The sequence below is a fragment of the Mus caroli genome, chromosome 8 (assembly GCF_900094665.2).
Source record: "Mus caroli chromosome 8, CAROLI_EIJ_v1.1, whole genome shotgun sequence".
NCBI classification, from domain to species: domain Eukaryota; kingdom Metazoa; phylum Chordata; class Mammalia; order Rodentia; family Muridae; genus Mus; species Mus caroli.
In genome coordinates this window covers 86,598,115-86,617,547 of record NC_034577.1, presented here as the reverse complement: position 1 = coordinate 86,617,547, position 19,433 = coordinate 86,598,115, and the positions used below count along the sequence as shown (strand labels likewise).

Sequence of the window (19,433 nt, the reverse complement as noted above, 5' to 3'; positions counted from 1 at the left end):
TATCTATGTGGTTCCCCTAGCTATCTATGTGGTTCTCCTAGCTATCTATGTGGCTCCCCTAGCTATCTATGTGGTTCCCCTAGCTATCTATGTGGCACTGTAAGCACGCCTTGCTTGCTGTTGCCTTTGGCTTGCCCACTGGCACTAGAGGGCAGAGATTAGTGGTCCTAGACTAAGAAGGGAGGGAAACAGCTTCGGAGAGGGTGCAGAATTCATCCACAGCCACACAGCATGCAGGTGACACGCTGTCTCTCTGGGTGTCACCCTCCTTGTACTGAGCATTTAAAAAAAAAATAGTAGTACCTGACCCTGGGATGTTGGCACAGACCTATAATTCCAGTAGTGAGAAGGCAGAGGCAGATGGATCTCTGCAGGTTCCAGGCCAGCCAGGGCTACAGTGTGAGACCCTGTAAATACAATAAAATGAGATTAACTTGAGACATAAAAGCATCTTCCCAGATGCTCTGTGGACATAATGCCACAAAACGGTGCTTTTAAGGTGGAAAAAGTTGAGCCTCAGATGGGTCCAGAGTGACCTAGAAGGCCCTTTCTGCCCAGAGCCTTCTCTCCTGTTGTGAAGTTTATTTCCATTCCCCAAGTGTAAAGTGCTCTTGTTTCCACGTCAGTGGGTCTCTGTGTGTGCACACCCCCACACCGAGCACACACAGACCCACTGCCTGTGGGCTCTCCGGTTCGTTTCTCCTCTGTGTCTTGTGTATTATCACCCTGAAATGGGTTCGCACTTTCCCCACACTGTCTGGACCCTTGCTTGGTGCCTTTCTCCGTGAGCTCCCAGGGAGTCTCCGAATGAAGCATCCCTTCCCACCCCTCCACTCACCTGTTCCAGCCCAGGCACCTTTGCCTTAGTTCCTTAACCAGAACATGGGCTTGCATTGCCCCTGAATAGCCCCGTGGGACACAGCATAAAGGAGGCAGTGTGGTCATTGTCCTGGTCAGATAGACTCAGTGTGTACCCTCCTAGTCCTGGGAGTGCCATCCTCACTGGGGAGCTGTCTGCCAAGGTGTTACAGCAGATGACACTGCAGGGGTGTTGCCCTAAGACTGTTGTGTGTAGGCAGGACGGGCTGCATTGAGGCTTGTTGTGAACAGGCTGCTCACGTGTTGATGACTCCTGACCCACGGAGCCTGCAGGGATAGCACAAACTTTATGTGGGGAACTTAGAACCTTTTTTTTTTTTTTTTTTTTTTTTTTAACGGGTATGGAAACTGACTATGGTGGGACTGAAGAGTGAATTACTGTCCTCTTTCTGTGAGATGTTGCTCTGGCTTCCCTGGATCCCAGGCAGGGCTCTTTGTCCACACCTCCTTGGTGAAGACACCGCTGGGTCCTGGGACCAGCGTGCTTGCCATCCCAGGGCAGGGGTGTCTCCTCAGCACAGTCCCCTTCACGAGAGGATTCTGGTTGTGTCATCAGCAGGCCCTGCGGGACAAGGGGTGCGAGAGCAAGAGTCAGGGGACGAAAGAAGACAAGCTCCCGAAGAGGCAGGCGCCGGCCCCCAGGCGGGACCGGGAGGCCCCAGAAGCTGGTGGTACCATGAATGTAGAAAAAACAGGTAAAAGAGGTCAGCCCCACTGTGGCACACTCTGGCTGAGCTCGTGCAGGAGGGAGACCTCTGTCCCACAGCTGGAAGTGGCTCAGCCAGACTGGCCACCTGACATGAACTTGAGACTGTCCAGCCTCTTCCAGATCCACGGACAACCTTGTGTCTGTCCCAGGGCCACCAGGGCTACACCCAGTGATAAGAGACTTTGGCCACTGGAGGTTGGGTTGGATTTCCCTTCTTTTTTTGTCTTTTCCCAGTACCTACCTAAAGCAGGGCGCAAGAGCAGCCTCCCAGACGCCACCGGGTCCCTTCGGCAGAGGCCTGGCTGTGTTCTGGTCAGAGGACCCAGAGGTCAGGGCTTTGTTTCCCCTCCCTCCAGACTGAGAAACCCAAGCCTGCAGTTCCATTATCCTCTGACCGCTGTGGCACCTAGAGCTAGCTGGTTTTAGAAGGTTCTCCGGGCTCCTTTGCTGTCTTCTGGGTTTTCAGCAGTAAGTACTGGCCAATGAACACAGGGAGAGAACACCTTACGGAGCCTCAGGACAAGGCCAGGAGTACTAGGAAGAGGTGCTTCTGCTTTCTCAGAGTCTGTGTGCCTGAATTTGCTGAGGCTGTTGGAGGATGCCACTCCCTCCTCTGAGTCTGAACCAGTGCCTGTTCCGTACAAGCCCTGGTCCACCTAGATTCAGGGCAGGCATAGGGCGTGGGTAAGCAGTGGGCAGTCAGGCTTTCAAAATGACCGCCATCTGGCCAGCAAGGTGGGGCAGGTCCAGAGGAGGAAGGCTAGGTTCTCTTAGCAGTGAGGATTGACACAGCACCTGAGCCATGGGCCCTGTGGGGGGCCGTGCCTCTGGAAACTGGCCTGTCAGGTCAGGTGGTTGCTTCCTCAGCAAGGGGCTTGGTCTGCGCAAGGTCCCTTGGGCCTCACCTCTCCTCCCTTCTTCCCATCCTCAGTCCTCCCTTTCTTCCACTACCCATGACTGCAGGTTCCACTCAACTCCTGGCCCTCTTACACAGGGTACCATGCTGAGGTCTGGGGCTCAGAGCCTCCCAGGACAGGAGCCATGTCATGGATGACACTCGTACCTGTGCTACCTGTGGGATCCCAGCTACTTTCCCAGGGCTGCTTTTGGGTTAGGTACATCGTCCCTGTTTCACACAGGAAGAGCCTACAGGGTCCCCCCTTCAATGTGATTCAAGAGGCAAGCCCAGCTCTCAGCCAAGCCAGCACATTCTGTCACGCACCACTGCAGTCTGTGGCCATACTGATCACGTGTCATCCGTGGCAGCCCCGTGTGCCGACCTAGAAGCATCAGGGGCTGCCCTTACTCCCTCTAGAATAGATCACAGAGGCTGGGCCTGTACCATGTGACTTTCATGCTGTGTGTCACATGCAGAGCCACATAGCTGGGGCCACTTGCCTAGCACGGGTTGTCTAGCTCCGGATCTCTGGGGGGGAAGGGGGGGGAGGACGACACTAGCCCCACCCATGGGAGCCCAGCTACTGCTGCTGCCTCCCATTTCCCTGTGCCACTCTGGGGCTTTGCAGAACTGTGGTCAAGGCTTGCCATTGGTGGTGGGTGGCCCCTCATCTTTGAGAAAGCCAGAAGCTAAGGCTGCATTGAAATAGAAGGCTCCCCGGCTAGCACTGGGCCTCCCTCCGAATGCCCACACTCTTTGCAGGACCCCGGCTTGGGATGCTGAGAGGAGAAGGCAAATCCTTTTCTTGTCCCCCCTGGACTGCTGCTGGTTCCTCCTTGCACAGAGCTTTGGAACAGGCACCACACACAGCCCCTGATGCTTGTCCTGTCTCCCATCCTGATGACAGAACAGTAGAAAGTGTTGGGGGAGGAGGAGTTGGGCCTCTCTGGTGCCTGTGTGACACTCCACTCCTCCCCCCCCTCCGCATCCCAGTCCCCCCCCCCCCCCCCCTCTCCCCCCCCCCCCCCCCCCAGACCCCTGTACAGGCATCAACCTGAAAATGTGCCTAGCCCCTGGTCTGTCCCACGTGCTGGCCTGTCTGTGCCCCAATGTGTTGCTCACAGACACTCCCCCTAGCCCTCCTCCACGTGTACAGGTGACCACTTCATACCAAGGAGCTGACAAAGTCTGTTCCTCTCTGCTGTGCTTTTGAGAGATCAGGAATTAGCATGGAGAGCCATTTCTGAGTGAGCCACCTTTCTTTCCAAGTGGAAATTGCCTGAGGGCTGGCCACTGAGAGATGCACTAGCCCTGGCTGGAATTCACGGCTTTGAGGGGATTCAGGAAAAGTTGTTTTCCTCAGTCTTAGTTTAGGCAGTTCTGTCCCCTAGAAGCTATAGCTAAAGTGACTTCCCCAGAGGCCAACCTGGAGGTCCCCTGCAAACCCATTTTGCTGTATCCTTCAGCCCCACCTGCTTGCATCCTCTTCCTGCCCTGATGGTGCGCCCTGTTGTGATGGCCGCCTCCCTCCTCCAGGCAGACCTCCACTCTCCTGCTGATCAGCCACTACTTTGCTTGTAGGTGGGCGGCTCTTTGGCATCGGGAGGTGCTCAAGCCTGTCCGGGGCACCAGGCCCAGACCCCGTGGTACATAGGACCGTGGAGGCCATGTCCCAGCTTCAGGAGGAGCTGGTAGTCCTTCGGGAGAGGCTGGCCCTCCACGACAGTGACCGGCAAGCCACAACCACCCAGCTGCAGAACCAGGTACCTGGGGAGGCAGGGATGAGCAGAGGCCACTCACTGCCCTCTGGGGAACAGGTCAGAGGACATTGTCAGGGCACCTAGACCCCACCAGAAGCCATATGGTGACGGTCTTCTGGTTCGGGGAGGTGCTGTACGGTGAGGAGGTTCAAACCTGGTATCTTACTGCAGCAAGTGTCTCTAGCACCTGAGCGTCTTCCCAGCCAAAACATTTTCCTCTGTAACTGATGGAATCTACTTGCTTGTTAAGAGGGGGAAGTTGAGGGCTGGTGAGATGGCTCAGCGGGTAAGAGCATCCGACTGCTCTTCCAAAAGGCCCTGAGTTCAAATCTCAGCAACCACACGGTGGCTCACAACCATCCGTAACGAGATCTGATTCCCTCTTCTGGTGTGTCTGAAGACAGCTACAGTATACTTACATAAAATAATTTTTAAAAAGGGCGGGGGGGGTGTCGAAAGTGAACTGCTCAGACTTTCTGGTGTCCCTAGCTCCACTCCTCTCATCACCTTTAAGGCGGGCCTTAACCCACCCTCAGGCCTCAGACGACTTGAGAATTCAAAACTGTATCTAGCCTCTGCTCAGGTTTTATTGGTGGGCTTTTTGTTATGTGTTTATTACAATGTTCTTAAGGGATGGTATCTGTAGCTGTGCTCTGTAGGGTCCAACCCTGTGGAGACAATGGCCAGCCTCCTGGGACTGGAGCTGTGAGTAAACCCTGACTCTGGCAGCGTTTACTAGTCCTGGGCCAGGTAACTACTAGTCTGCACCTCATTTCCCATCTGCAAACGGATAAGACAACAGAATCCAGATGTGCTAGCACATTGTAGGGGCAGATGTGACTCTGGAACCCTGGAAATATATCTGTCTGAGGTGGTCTTGGCTGTGAGGCTGTAGGGAGAGTTGTCTGTCCTGTGAACCCCTTTCTGAATTCCAGCCAGGCCGATGAGTGTGGCTTGCAAGAGTGGACAAGAAGTTGGTTATGAACTATAAAGTGTGCTGTCCTGTGGGGGCTGTTCCTGTGGCCCCTTGAATTCCTGAGCCTCACAGTGGGTTTTGAAGTTGTTTCGTGTTGTTGGCTGTTGGTTTTTCCTTTTTAAGTTTATTATTTCATGTATGTGAGGACACTGTCGCTGTCTTCAGACACACCAGAAGAGGGCATCAGATGCCCATTACAGATGGTTGTGAGCCACCGTGTGGTTGCTGGGGATTGAACTCAGGACCTCTGGAAGAGCAGTTAGTGCTCTTAACTGCTTGAACCATCTCTCCAGCCCTGCTGTTAGTTTTTCTGAGATAAGCTCCCAATCTAGCCTAGTGTGCCCTGGAACTCACTAACTGGTGCTGGCTATTTTGTTGTTTCCATGAGCTCCACAGTAGGTAGTGGCCACCTTCTGGGCATGGTGAGTGACACTGCTACCAACACCTGTGCACAGCTGTCCTTCCAGTTCCTGCTTACAGTTCTGTGGTGCATATGCCCAGGGTTGGAATTACTGAATGGTGTAGGGTTTCGTTATCTCTTCTTTATTTATCCTTGAGATGTGGCTTCTTTTCCTTGCTTACCCCCCCCCTCCATTTTTTCCAATTTATTTATTTATCCATTTATTTATCCATTTATTTATTTATTTTTATTTATTTATTTATTTATTTATTTATTTATTTATTTATTTATTTTGGTTTTTCGAGACAGGGTTTCTCTGTGTAGCCCNCACTCACTTTGTAGACCAGGCTGGCCTCGAACTCAGAAATCCGCCTGCCTCTGCCTCCCGAGTGCTGGGATTAAAGGCGTGCGCCACCACGCCCGGCTTTTATTTATTTATTTATTGGTGTTTTCAAGACAGGGTTTCTCTGTGTAGCCCTGGCTATCCTGGAACTCACTCTGTAGACCAGGTTGGCCTCGAACTCAGAAATCCACCTGCCTCTGCCTCTTCCCCCTCCATTTTTTAAAAGACAGGGGTCTCACTGTGTGGCTCTGTTTGTCCTGGAACTCCCTGGGTAGACCAGGCTAGCCTCAAACTTTCAGACTCATAGAGATCTACCTCTCTCTGCCTTCCAAGTGCTGGGATTAAAGGTGTATGCTACTATGCCTTACTGTATTAGCTCAAGCTGCTGTTGAACTCGGGGTGACCCTCCTGCTGCCTCCTGTGTGCTGGTATTACAGATGTAGGCTACATACCTGACTATTTGTTATCATTATATTTTTCCTTTTTTCTTAGAGGCTTCCTATGTGACCTTGAACTCACAGGCAACAGTCCTGTCTCTGGTTTCTTAGGGGCTGGGACGATAGGGGTGGGCACCTCCATGCCTAACTCGATTTATAATTTTTTGAGGATCCACCACTGTGTAGACCAGGTTGGCCTTGAACTCAGAAATCCGCCTGCCTCTGCCTCCCGAGTGCTGGGATTAAAGGCGTGTGCCACCATGCCCAGCTGTTTTTTGTTTTTCGAGACAGGGTTTCTCTGTGTAGCCCTGGCTGTCCTGGAACTCACTTTGTAGACCAGACTGGCCTCGAACTCAGAAATCCACCTGCCTCTGCCTCCCAAGTGCTGGGATTAAAGGCATGCGCCACCACCGCCACCACTATGTATGCATAGTTTTGCCTGCACATGTATGTGTCTGACTGCCACTGCATGTGGTACCTACAGGAGCCAGAAGAGGGCATCAGATCCCTCGGAACTGGAGTTACACACAGATGTTTGCCACAGTGTGCGTTGCTAGGAATCAGACCCGGATCTTTTGAGAGAGCAGCCAGTGCTTTTAGCTTCTACATCACGTCTCCAGCCCATATACCTGTGATTTTTGTCAAGTTGTAGAAATTCAAAAGTTAATTTTTGTAAAGACCACTTAACTTTTTTTTTAAAAAAACCTGTGCTTTAGGGGTCATATCAAAAATTCCACTGCCAAATTCAGTGTCATGAAGTTTTTCTCTCTATCCTTCTAAGAGTCTTATCATTTGATTTCTTGTGTTTGGGTCTTTGGTCCATTCTCTGTTTTTTTTTTTTCTGTATATTACTCTATGGTATCTGGGTAAGGGCCCGGCTTCATTATTTGACATGCGGAGACGACCCAGTACACTGTCTCCAGTTGTCAATATTATTATTCTTTGCTGTTGCACTGTCTTTGCATACTTGTCAAAAATCATCAGATCAAAAAAAAAAAAAATCATCAGATCATATCTGTGAGGTCTACTCTGGACTCCCTAGTCCTCCCTGTTATCCTCACGTCTGCCTTCCTGCCTGCGCCACACTGCTCAGATTGCTGTGGTACTGAAGTCAAGGTACAGACTTCCACCTTCATTTTTCTTGTTTGCCATCCTTTAACTTTGCACGAGTTTTAGCGTGGATTTTTTTTAATGCCTTCAGGAAATGCTGTTAGGTTTTGGTAGGAACTGTCTTGCCTCTCTAGATTGCTCTGAGTTCTGTCGAAACCCGATTTATTGCGACCCGTGACCCATGATGCCTTTCCTTTTCTGCTGCTGTCTTCAATCTCCTTCAGCTACATTTGTAGTCTTCATTCTGGATCGTCTTGGTGTGTGTCTGCACATGCACATTCCCGTGTGTTTGCAGACACACACACACACATACCTGTGTGTGCACGGGTAGAGGCCGGAGGTGACACCAAGTATCTTCCCACCTTAGTTTTTGAGATAAAGTCTGTTCCCAGAGCTCACCATTTTGGCCAGACTGGGCAGACTGAGTGTCTAGGAAGGCCCTGGAATGTACTTCCTGTCTCAGTCCTCCAGCGCTATGTGCAGGTTAATACATATTAACCTTTCTATTCTTTATGTGTATGAATACTCTGCTTGCATGTCTGTCTGTCTGTCTGTGCACCACATCCATGCAGTGCCCTTTGAGGCCTGCGGTTACTACAGATGGTTGTGAGGTGCCAACCCGGCCACTTAACTAACCACTGAGCCATCTCTCTGGCTCCAGCCATGCCCAGCTTTGTACATGGATGATGGGGACCTGCCCTAAGGTCCACAGCTTGAGCAGCAGGCACTTTACCCACGAGCCATCTCCCCAGCTCCTCCTGCTTAAATTTATCCTGGTTTTCTTCTCTTGAGGCTACCGCAAGTGGAATGATTTTATTTTTCTCCTTTGGATTGTCTGTTGTTATAGCAACACAACTGACATTTGTGCTGATTTCATATCCTGCCACTCTGCTAAAGTTAATAGTTCTTACTGGCCTGATTTTAAAATCAAGTTAGTTGCCAGCTTTAAACCTGTTTGCATGAAAATCTGTCTACCCACCCTTCCATTGCTGGGGATTGAACCTACAGCCTTGTGCTTAGTTAGCCACACCCTGGCCCTGGGCTGCACTTTTGTTTCTAACATTGGAAGATGTGACTCCTCTGGGCTGACATTCCCACATGGCCACTTTTGCATGAGGTCCTGTAGTAGTTCTAGTCTCTAGTTGAGTGTGCATGTGTCAGCCCACCTCGGCCCAGGTCTTCCCTCTGGCCAACAACCCCCCCCCCACACACACACACACTGTGGTGTCACTCATCACACACATTTACCAAGAACCAGCCTAGTGCACGGCACTAGGAGTGCAGCGCCTAGGGTCACCACAGATCTCCTACGCTAGCATCCCTGATCCCCAGATCCCAAATGTTTCAAATGTTCAAAAACCATGTATCAACACCATGCTACAGCTCTTGACAACTAAGCCCAAACAAAGGTTATTTCATGTCCCAAAATGTTACTTAAAAATACTGTAAAAATGACCTCCGGTTACGTGTATAAGGTACATATGACACACAGGTCAGCTAGCTGCCTAGACCCGGGCTCCATGCCCAAGATGTCTCATCGTCTGTACATAAAAAAAGATTCTGAGCTAGAGAGAATTTCTGGTCCTGAGCATTTCAGATGCCAGATTTTACTACAAACTGTTTATAGTCCAACACACCGTGTGCTGGGCTTGGGCGAACACGCTGCATAGATTCCCATATTTAGTCTCCCAGGGCTTGGTGTGGTTGCCCTGGAGTGTGGCTGGGGAGCGGAAAGGCAGGAAGAGGTGAAGGTGCTCCTCCATGGCTGCTCTTGTGAGCTGAGGTCTAGTTGGACTTGCCATACTGTGTTCTCAAATGCTACCCTGCCCCTCGGGGTGGAGGACTGAGGGGATGACTTGGCACTGGATACGGCTGTGCCAACCAGGCCGGCCAGCAGAATGGGTCGGGTGGGTTGTGTGTGTGGCGGGGTTTACTGCCTTGATCCCCCAGGGGCTCCAGGTGAAAGGACAATTCAGCCAGGCTCTATAGTTAGTACCCTCGGCAAAGCGTGTCTCCCCGCCCCCCTTTTTTTTTTTTTTTTTTGCCTGAGATAGCTGCTGACCATGCTACCCAGGCATGGTGGGAGGTAGAGAGGTAATCACTGGGTTGGGAGCAGACAGCTGAGAAAATGCAGACCTGGGCGGCCGCGCCACCTCTCCCCAGCTGCTTCTGCCAAGGTAAATGTAGGCTTGTATCAAGTTAATAGACAGACAGGCCCCAGGCACTCTGCCTCCTGCCTTAGTTTCTCCAACTTCAGTGGTTCTGAACCTTCCTAATGCTGTGACCGACCCTATAATACAAGTTCCTGATGTCGTGATGAGCCAGCCCCTCAACCACAAAAAAATACTTTCATTGCTGCTCCATAACTGTGATTTTGCTGCTCTTCTGAATCGTAATGTAAATGTTTTTGGAGACGGAGGTTTGTCAAAGGAGTTGCTACGCATAGGTTGAGAACCTCTTCAATAGCCGATAACCTCAGGTGGGAGAGGGATGTTGCCCAAGGCCACAAGGATGTCTGTCCCCTTCCGCTTTGCTAGACTCCCAGTTCTCTGACTCGGGAATTATACACACTGCCCTCTGCTGTTGAACACGAAGCATCTACCATGTGCTTGGCCTTGTGCTGCTCTGTAGCTCTCCCCTCCTGGGCTCACAGCCTCAGGTCAGGTGTATGTGTGTGTGTGTGTGTGTGTGTGTGTGTGTGTGTGTGTGTGTGTGTGTTGGGGGTGGGGGCACAGGGTGTGGTACCTTGCTCTCTGCTTTTCCTGTGCCTGTCTTCCATCTGGGCATTCCATTTGTTTCGGACACTTGCCAGCTTTCCCAGACTCAACAGGATCATTCTGCCCTCCGGCACTCCGAGTGCAGGCAGGGGCCTTCTGACTGCAGGCTCTACCTGCCCTAGCCCAGGTGCAGCTGGTCCTCAGGAGCCATGAAGAGTTAGTGGGTTGTGCCTGATGGGGGAAATGGCTACCCTCGACACAGGGTGTCCTTTCAGACCAGCAGTTAGGTTCCCCTTCTCTGTTTCCTGAGAGGAGCTGGCAGGCTCTGATATCTCAGATGAAGATGGTCTATTGTGGTCCCTCCCTGCTTGCCAACAAGTCTTCCCATCACATCCCATGTCCTGTGTCCCCTTGTTGGTCTCAGCAGAGCCCACAGCACCTGAGTTCCCATTGTGATGCAAGAAGGAGCTAGGTTGTAGACAGGCCAGGGGTTCTGGTCCCCAGGAGCATTGCCAGCCCACGTTCCCTACAGCAGGGCTGAAAGCCCAGCATCCGCCAGCACTGGAAACAGCCAAGGTCAGAACTTCAGTCTTGGGAGTGGTGAGGCGATGTGGAGAGGTAGGAAGTATCTTTTTTTGTTTGTTTTTGGTTTTGGTTTTTTCAAGACAGGGTTTCTCTGTGTAGTCCTGGCTGTCCTGGAACTCATTCTGTAGACCAGGCTGGCCTCAAACTCAGAAATTTGCCTGCCTCTGCCTCCGGAAGTATCTTATTTTAGGATGGTTGAAATGCAAGAGAAACCCATACACCAAAAGCCAGCCCAACTGGAAATCGTGTAGAATCCACCGAGCTGTGCTTCTGCAGCCTGGAGTCCTGTTACCCACATAGGTTCTTCCTTGATAAGATGCTAGGGAGCCACCGCTGAGGAGCAGGCTGCACAGGGCGGGGCAGAGTTGTGGAAAAGGATGCTACACACCAAGTCCAATCTGGGCTTGTCAGGGCCAAAGGCCATAATCTGGGAGACTCAGCTGTGAGGTGGCACTTCAGACTTGAAACTTTGCCCCCAGGACACCAGTGTCTTGCTGACCAATAATGCCATTGACCTCGCTGCTTCCCCAATGCAGTGGTAGGACTTCAGGCTAACTTACTTGATGGCTGCCCAACTCTGCTTACAGCCAAAGGGCACATGTGTACATGCGCAGACACACACAGACTCACTCACTCACTCACTCACTCACTCACTCACTCAGACTGGGTTCTCAGCCCCATATGTGCAGTGGTAATGGGTAGAGTAAAGCCTTGGCCTTTGCTTTCCTGCTGGGCCCATGGCCAGGAGTTCCACTAGGAAGGGAATATGCTTGAGGTGGGGACAGAGTGAGTTTTCTGTCTTAGCTTTAAGTCACCTGTTTGTCCCCTGGAGGTGTTGGCAGCCTGACCAGCCTTGCAGTCTCTCAGTGGAGGCTCGGGGCACCAATAGTTGACCCGCACTGGCCTCCTGAGTCAGCAGCAGAGATGGAGAATGATCTCATGGCCCTCTTCCTCCTGACTTGACCAGAGAAGCTGGCCTGCCCAGCTAGACACTCTGTCCAGTCCTAGGGAACAGTGACATGTGAGGCTACATGCTACCAAGAGTCTTGTCTCATCTGTGATTTGACACATCCAAGTCCCCAGGCCATACCCACCTCCTTCTTTGAGACAGGGTCTTACTGCATAGCCCTGGCTTGCCTAGAATTTTCCAGGTAGACCAGACTGGCCTCAGAACTCAGAGAAATATGCCTGCCTCTGTTGGGATTAAAGGCGTGTACCCCATGCCCAGCATTAGCCTGTCTCATGAGATAAGTTTCATGGTACTGGGTATGAGTTCCCATCAGACTGTGGCCCATGGAGACCCCTTGGTAGGTGCTTCTTTAGGTGGTCTTTAGGCATCTAGTTGAGTATGTGTTGGGTGGGGGTACAGCCATTAGCCTTATCTACCTGGCGCCTGTAGGCAGTATTCATTCCCCTTTACCTCGTTAGTAACCAGCACCCAATACGTTGAAGGCCCAGATATATAAACTCTGACTCTCAACCCACCTTCTTCAAGGAGACACAGTCAATCTAGAATATGCTCAGGAGAAACCCAACACACACTGGCAAATTCTGCTGCTAGGGCTCTTGCCTGTCACGCCTGTTCCCTGAAAAGCACTCCTAGGGCAGGCTAGTGTTGGCTCAGGGACTGGGGTAGCCTGCTGGGGGCAGCTACAAGGAAGGGCTAGAATTTTTACTCAAGGCATTGTGAGCACCAAGGTCTCCCTCTCCCCCCACACCTCCCCAATGCACTGAGTACATTGTTTGCCCGTGTTCACTTCCACCTTGCTGGTCATGTCACAGTTCTTCAAGGTTCTGGACGTGGCCTGGCTGCAGAAGGCTCAGCCTCACAGGCTTACTCACTAGAAACTGCTCGAGGTAGAAAGTGCTGGGATCTGGGCAAGGCTGAGCCTGGGGGCTATAACTGTTCATGTTATGTGACTTAAAACTGAATAGTAAACATTTTTAGTTGGGTGGTGGTGGCACAGGCCTTTAATCCCAGCACTTGGGAGGCAGAAGCAGGCAGATCTCTGAGTTTGAGGCCAGCCTCATCTACAAATAGTTCCAGAACAGCTGGGGCTACATAGAGAAACCTTGTCTTAAGGGAAAAAAAAAGGAGGGGCTGGAGAGGTGGCTCAGCAGTTAAAAGCACTAGCTGCTCTTCCAGAGGTCCTGAGTTCAATTCCCAGCAACCACATGGTGGCTCACACCATCTGTAATGGGATCTGATGCCTTCTTCTGGTGCGTCTGAAGACAGTTACAGTGCACAAGTAAATTAAAAAAAAAAAAAAAAAAAGGTAGACCCTGTGCTTTAGAAGGGGTCTGTGAAGGGTCCTCAGTTTCCCAAGAGAACCTCTCCTGCTGAGCCATGGCTGGTACATTCTTGCAGGGAGAGAGCACTGAAGGCCATTGAGACCAGGCTAGCTTACCAGAGTTCCTGGTGCTTGACCATAGGGAAACCTGAGGTCCTGGGCTCAGAGGGGCCATGCTGGTGATCACTGGAGCTGGGCAGGAGGCCTGGGCATGGGCCGGTGGGATAAGGACCTGGCTTTGTGTCCACAGGTGGAGCATCTAAAGGAAAAGCTCATTAGCCAGGCCCAGGAAGTGAGCCGACTGCGATCAGAACTGGTGAGGACCCCAGGACCGTCCTGAGGGGAGGGGAGGGGAGGGGAGGGGAGGGGTGAGTGTCAAGCCCTGGTCACTCTTCCACTTCTGGATGTGGCTGTCTCTGAGCGCCCATGCCCTATCTGGGCTTATGCTGTCTTGTCTCAGACGTGGCACCACAGAGCAGGGGGCTGGATCTCATTTGCTGACGTCAAAAGAGTGTGAACTCCGTGCATGCATAAATTTGACTTTGTGTGACTTTCACACTAAGGAAAATAGACTGCTCTGCTGGCCTCCTTTCCTCCCTTTCTTTTGACTTCTTTCTGAGCCCTGGCCTCTTACTTTGCCTGCCTGCCCCTTTCCTTCTCTGCTTTCTCTTTTCCTCTGTCCTCATCTCCTGGTGTGGCCTTGCTCATGCCTCCTCTGGGCCCTGGCTCTCCACAGGGAGGCACGGACGCGGAGAAGCACAGGGACAGACTGATGGTGGAGAATGAGCAGCTGAGGCAGGAGCTGAGGCGCTGTGAGGTCGAACTGCAGGAGCTTCGGGCCCAGCCGGTGGTACCCTGCGAGGGCTGTGAGCACAGCCAGGTAGGCCGGGCAGGCAGGCAGGCGGGTGGCAGCCTCTGCCCTGGGCCCGTAGGCTCAGCTGCCAGGGATGACCCTGTCCCCACCTGGCTGCCTTGACTACCCGCAGGAGAGCAGCCAGCTCCGTGACAAACTGTCCCAGCTGCAGTTGGAAGTGGCTGAGAACAAAGGCATGCTGTCAGAACTGAACCTGGAGGTGCAGCAGAAAACAGACCGGCTGGCAGAGGTAGAGCTGCGCCTCAAGGACTGTCTGGCTGAGAAAGCCCAGGAGGAGGAGCGGCTCAGCCGGCGCCTGCGTGACAGCCATGAGACTATCGCTAGTCTGAGGGCCCAGTCCCCACCTGTTAAGGTGAGTGGCCAGATAGGTTGCACTGCCCTGTAGGAATCTTGGGCCCAGGGCAGGGCTTGCCCCTAAAAGGGCCTTGTTCCACTGACTGGCTAGGTGTGCAGAGCCACAGGGCTCTTTCCAGTCTTGTTCTTTAGTTGGTTCCTTCCTCGCTTGCTGCCAGGCAAGCTCAGTGAAGGTTGAAGGTGGCTCTTTCTATGCCGGGCACAGGTGTAACCTACCTTTGTCCTTCTTGTCAGTTTGTGCCCAGCCCAGCTCAGTCAGGCTTCCTGCAGGCTCCCCCTTTAGAAGATAACTAGCAGATTTCTGCGGAAACCAGAACCTGTCTGCAGAACCTTTTAGCTCCTTAGAGATTGCTGAGACGACACTCTGTGGGTCAGCTGCCTCTGACGATGCCCTGTCCTGTCCTTCCCTCTCTTTGCAGTATGTCATCAAGACAGTGGAGGTAGAGTCTTCCAAGACCAAGCAGGCCCTCAGCGAGTCCCAGACCCGGAACCAGCACCTGCAGGAGCAAGTGGCCATGCAGCGGCAGGTGCTGAAGGAGATGGAGCAGCAGCTGCAGAACTCCCACCAGCTGACAGTCCAGCTGCGGGCTCAGGTGCGCAGGCCAAGACAGCTGTAGTGGGGACCCGAAAGAATTGGGGTGCAGTTTCTCTTTTCCCCTGGCCACGGGGTTAATCTCTGGTTCCTCATCTATAACCTGAGCTGGCCACAGAAGTCTCTTCACAGTGGGGACATGGGAAAATGATCTCAAGGGGCTATCCCTGGCCGCCCACTGGTGTGCTCAGGTTGTCCCGCCTGCTCTTTCCAATCTGCTGAGCCTATGCACCTTGGGGACATGTGGCCTGTCACCTGTCATGGGCACAGGCCAGTCGGAACTGGGAAGGTGATGGCTATACAGACTCACAGCCCTGCGGTGGGAAAGCAGGCTGTTCCCTCCCTCCCTCTGTACCAGCCACAGCCATAACATATCTGTCAGTGCCGCTCCCCCCAGCCTCCCCCCGCCCCCCGCACTTGCCTTTCCCTTTCTTGCCCCTGCCCCCTCACTGAACCCTTTCCTGGCCTGGCCATCAGATTGCCATGTATGAGGCAGAGCTGGAGCGGGCACACGGGCAGATGCTGGAGGAGATGCAGTCCTTGGAGGAGGATAAGAACCGGGCCATTGAGGAGGCCTTTGCACGGGCCCAGGTGGAGATGAAGGCGGTACATGAGAACCTGGCAGGTGAGCCGGAAGCTGGCCCTGCCCATCCCCATCCCCATGCCCCTGCCTCACAGCCCAGATGCCTAACACCTTTGCCCCACTAGGTGTCAGGACCAACCTGCTGACTCTGCAGCCTGCGCTGAGGACCCTCACCAACGACTACAATGGGCTCAAGCGGCAGGTGCGGGGCTTCCCCTTGCTGCTGCAGGAGGCTCTTAGGAGTGTCAAAGCTGAGGTGAGCAAGCCCCTTCTTGCCTTACTCCCAAAAGGCACACATTCACACACTGTCCTTTCATGAGCTCCCATCTGTGCTGCAGTACCTTATATCTACCAGGGTGGTTTATTTATTTGAGACAGGGCTTTTAGCACAGGCTGACCACGATTCCGTATTTTCCTGCCTCAGTTGTAATTACTGGCCTCTGGGCCCATGATATGCTAGGGACTGAGCCCAGGTCTTCACACCTGGTAGGCAAATGCTCTCCCCCCAAGCTTTAGCCCTTGGTGCTCATTTTGTTTTCAAAAGGCATCCTCACACCGTGTGAGACCTAGCCAGTGACTCCTAAGTGTCTCCCATGTGGCTGAGCCTTTTATAGCCGCTGGCTTCTCAAGTTCATATGATAGCTCGCTCTGCAAGAGATGGATGTATTTTGGGAAAAGAAAATAGTTCTTTAAATAACTATGTCAGTAATACACGGATGTGGTGAAGAGCCCAGGTCATTCTGAGCATCCTGACTCTTGGGTTAGTGTCTCTATGTCTCATCACCCCACGGAGGGAACAGATGGAAGGTGTCCTTGTCCCTAGCTCCTCGGGAAAGGTTAGATTTGAGATTGCTGAATCTCACTGCAGCCAAGTACTCAGTCTCTGGTCATTACTCCCCCTTAGTCCAGAGCTCTTTTTCTTCATCTATAAAATGAGGGCACTGGCTCTACCTCCTCAGGGGGACTATTGGGAAAGGTTGGTCTACTCAGCCCGGGCTGGTGAGGGTGATACCACCATCAGGCCCAGTGAAGGGAAGCTGACAGAGCCCGGCTTCTGATGGCACCGCGTGTGCTCCGCAGATCGGCCAGGCCATTGAGGAGGTTAATAGCAACAACCAGGAGCTATTGCGCAAGTACCGCCGGGAACTACAGCTGCGCAAGAAATGCCATAACGAGCTGGTCCGGCTGAAGGGTGAGTGTCTGCAACTGTGCAACAGAGCTGTGCTCGCTGCTGCTGCTGCTGCTGCTGCTGCTTCCAAGGCACAGAAAAAGCAGGAAACTTGCTTAAAGACACACTCCTAGTATATGGTCCAGCTTGGAACTTGATTTGAACTTGACCATCTTCAAAGCTCCTTGGCCATGGTAGGTTCTGCCCAGGCCTGGGGGATGTGGTAGGGTCCTGTGCAATGGTGGCACTTGCTATAGCTTCAGGTGTCACTGATCTCTGCCCTGAGCCCTAGGGAGCACCTGCTGGGTGTCAGCTACTGTTGCAGACACTGGGGAATTCACTGTAGCTCCAGACCACAGCCATCACCGTGTTCATGGTGGCTGGGGAGAAGGGACAGTGATCATCAGTCATCCAGAGACCCCCAGCAGTGTCCCGTCACCAGGGCTGGGAGCACACAGATAGCTGTCCTTTTTGCCCATCTGGTACCCAAGTCCTGCTTAGCATTGCCCATGCCCCTTAGATTAATGGCAAGAATAAATCCCTTGGTTCATGGAGTCCAAACTTCTTGAATAGATGAGGAAACTCAAGTCCACAGAGAGTGTTACCAGGATTGACTGTACTGTGTAGCCACGAGGCAAAGCATCCTGACTTTGCTCAGGAAGAAAATGTAGTAAGTGAATTCATACAGTGATCTGAGTGGCTGATACCATGTCACTCCCTGGTCTTGTGTAAAAGATGGGACTCTTGGCTGCTAGTCCATTGCAGTCTGGTATTGATCCACCCCATCTTTCCATCAACCGATCCAGGAAACATCCGGGTGATTGCCCGAGTCCGGCCAGTCACCAAGGAGGATGGGGAAGGACCCGAGGCAACCAATGCTGTGACCTTTGACCCTGATGACGACTCCATCATCCACCTGCTGCACAAGGGCAAGCCCGTGTCCTTCGAGCTGGACAAGGTCTTCTCCCCATGGGCTTCCCAGCAGGACGTGAGTGTGGCTTCATGAACAGGGTATCTCTAGGGACATGGAAGGAGAAGCAGAGGAAAGGACAGACACAGAAGGACAGGGGTCAAGGCTAGGTGGGGGAAAAAATAACCTAAGAGTGGAGGATCACGGGTCACTCTTCTTCCAACCCAGAAGAAAGAAGAGGGTGGAAAGGTATAGGTGGAGGCCTTAGGGACAGAGCTCCACACAGAACCTGCCTTACCCAGGGACTTTAGCCTGCCCACCCTATGGCTTCTCCCACACTAAGGCTTCTCTCATCTGCTAGTAGGCCTGGAGGCTGGCCTCCCCTGCCCTGAGTTTCTTTCCTGTAACAGTTCCATGGAACTTTCTAGAGTCGTCCACTGTCCCTGACTCCTTAGTGCCAAGGCTGGGCAACATGAATACCATGGGGGTCACACAGGCCCAAGCCAGAGAATGGTCCAGGCATATACTTTCCTCTGCTTTGGTTTGGTCAAGCCAAACCAAAGAATGAACAGGCTGGGATTGGGTCCTAGCCTCTGTGCTGGTGATAGATGGTTCTCATGGATGGAACATTAGCTGGGAGGTGGCTGATGCTAGAGCTGTGGGGCCCCATATGCCAGCAGCACTGGAACCCATGGTCCCTGCCCCATGTCTCTCCAGGTGTTCCAGGAGGTGCAGGCCCTCATTACCTCCTGCATCGATGGCTTCAATGTCTGTATCTTTGCTTATGGCCAGACAGGTGCCGGCAAGACATATACAATGGAGGTAGGTGTTTGCCCAGTGTGTGTGGGGGGGCCCTTACAGAACCTAGCGTCCTTCCATGAAATTTGGGTTTCCATAGTGTATGCTTTGAGTCTCATAACCACCCTGTGTTGCTGTTCCTGGCATTGGCTCCCAGGGACCAAGTCTTCACACGATAAGTTCTTCCCAAGAGAGTGCTCCATTGGCTTCCGTGTCTCAGGAGGTAGGGCAGGCTGTCAGAGGCCAGGCCTTTGTCCTTGCATAGATTCCCTGAGCTTTCCTGTGTCTTCCTCAGACTATGCTCAAGGATTCCCAGGATATTGGGATGAATGAGGACTGGTATCAGCTTCCAGCAAGGTCCTGGGCCATGGGAGAGACTGGATACCTACATGACTACAGCTGTGGGAAGCTGGGCTCTCAGAGAAGGGCTTTATCCAGGGCATGTGCCCAGAGCTAGCCTTGTAAGGCTACTTGAGCAGAAGAATTTTGTTTTGCTATTGTTTTGAGACATGGTCTCCAATGTAGCCCTCGCTGTCCTAGAACTTGGAGATCCACCTGCCTCTGCCTCCCGACTGCTTGGATTAAAGATCAATGTTAACACTCCCAGCCCAGAGTTGAAGAATCTGACTACAGAGAGCAATAGAAAATGTTAGCCCTATGGAGTATTGCTTTGTTAGTAGTTTTCTGACTCACTAGGGGCTGCAGTGGACTCCCCCACATAGGACTGGGGGGGGAAGGGGCTTGTCACTTCCTGCTGGTCAGGCCACTGGGCATCCCCTGTTGTGACTGTCCCCTAACACCCCTCTCCCTAACTCCCATACCCTCAGTTCTGGTTAGCAGGGCAGGGCAGGTGGGCTAGAAAGGGGTAGGCTTTATTTAGCTCTGTCTTGGGCTGGATAGAGGTCGTGTCCATCCTCTGAGCTCTCTGCTGAGGCCCGAGGGACCTGCTATGACAGAACAGCCTGCCAGGGTCCCATCTGGCAGTTGGAGTGGCAGTGAGCACAGCACATCAGGAGGTGCCCAGCAGGTGCTAGGGACAGCAGCAAACT

The 19,433-nt window shown here is 52.6% G+C and overlaps 1 protein-coding gene across 8 annotated transcripts in view; it reads left to right on the top strand.

Moving 5' to 3' along the window:
• Kifc3 (kinesin family member C3) overlaps positions 1–19,433 on the top strand; it is a 96,756-nt gene that overhangs the window by 72,449 nt on the left and 4,874 nt on the right. For 3 of the 8 annotated variants that reach the window (XM_029480398.1, XM_021169741.2, XM_029480402.1), the window contains 11 exons: positions 1,436–1,574; positions 4,068–4,249; positions 13,356–13,421; positions 13,842–13,985; positions 14,092–14,331; positions 14,753–14,926; positions 15,403–15,550; positions 15,634–15,764; positions 16,589–16,700; positions 17,483–17,664; positions 18,304–18,408. In XM_029480398.1, the coding sequence (XP_029336258.1) occupies positions 1,436–1,574; positions 4,068–4,249; positions 13,356–13,421; positions 13,842–13,985; positions 14,092–14,331; positions 14,753–14,926; positions 15,403–15,550; positions 15,634–15,764; positions 16,589–16,700; positions 17,483–17,664; positions 18,304–18,408 (1,623 nt within the window). Of the gene's footprint in view, positions 1–1,435; positions 1,575–1,944; positions 2,057–4,067; positions 4,250–13,355; positions 13,422–13,841; positions 13,986–14,091; positions 14,332–14,752; positions 14,927–15,402; positions 15,551–15,633; positions 15,765–16,588; positions 16,701–17,482; positions 17,665–18,303; positions 18,409–19,433 lie in introns of those variants that run through there. The other 5 variants (XM_029480400.1, XM_021169742.2, XM_029480403.1 and 2 more) reach the window with 3 other exon arrangements.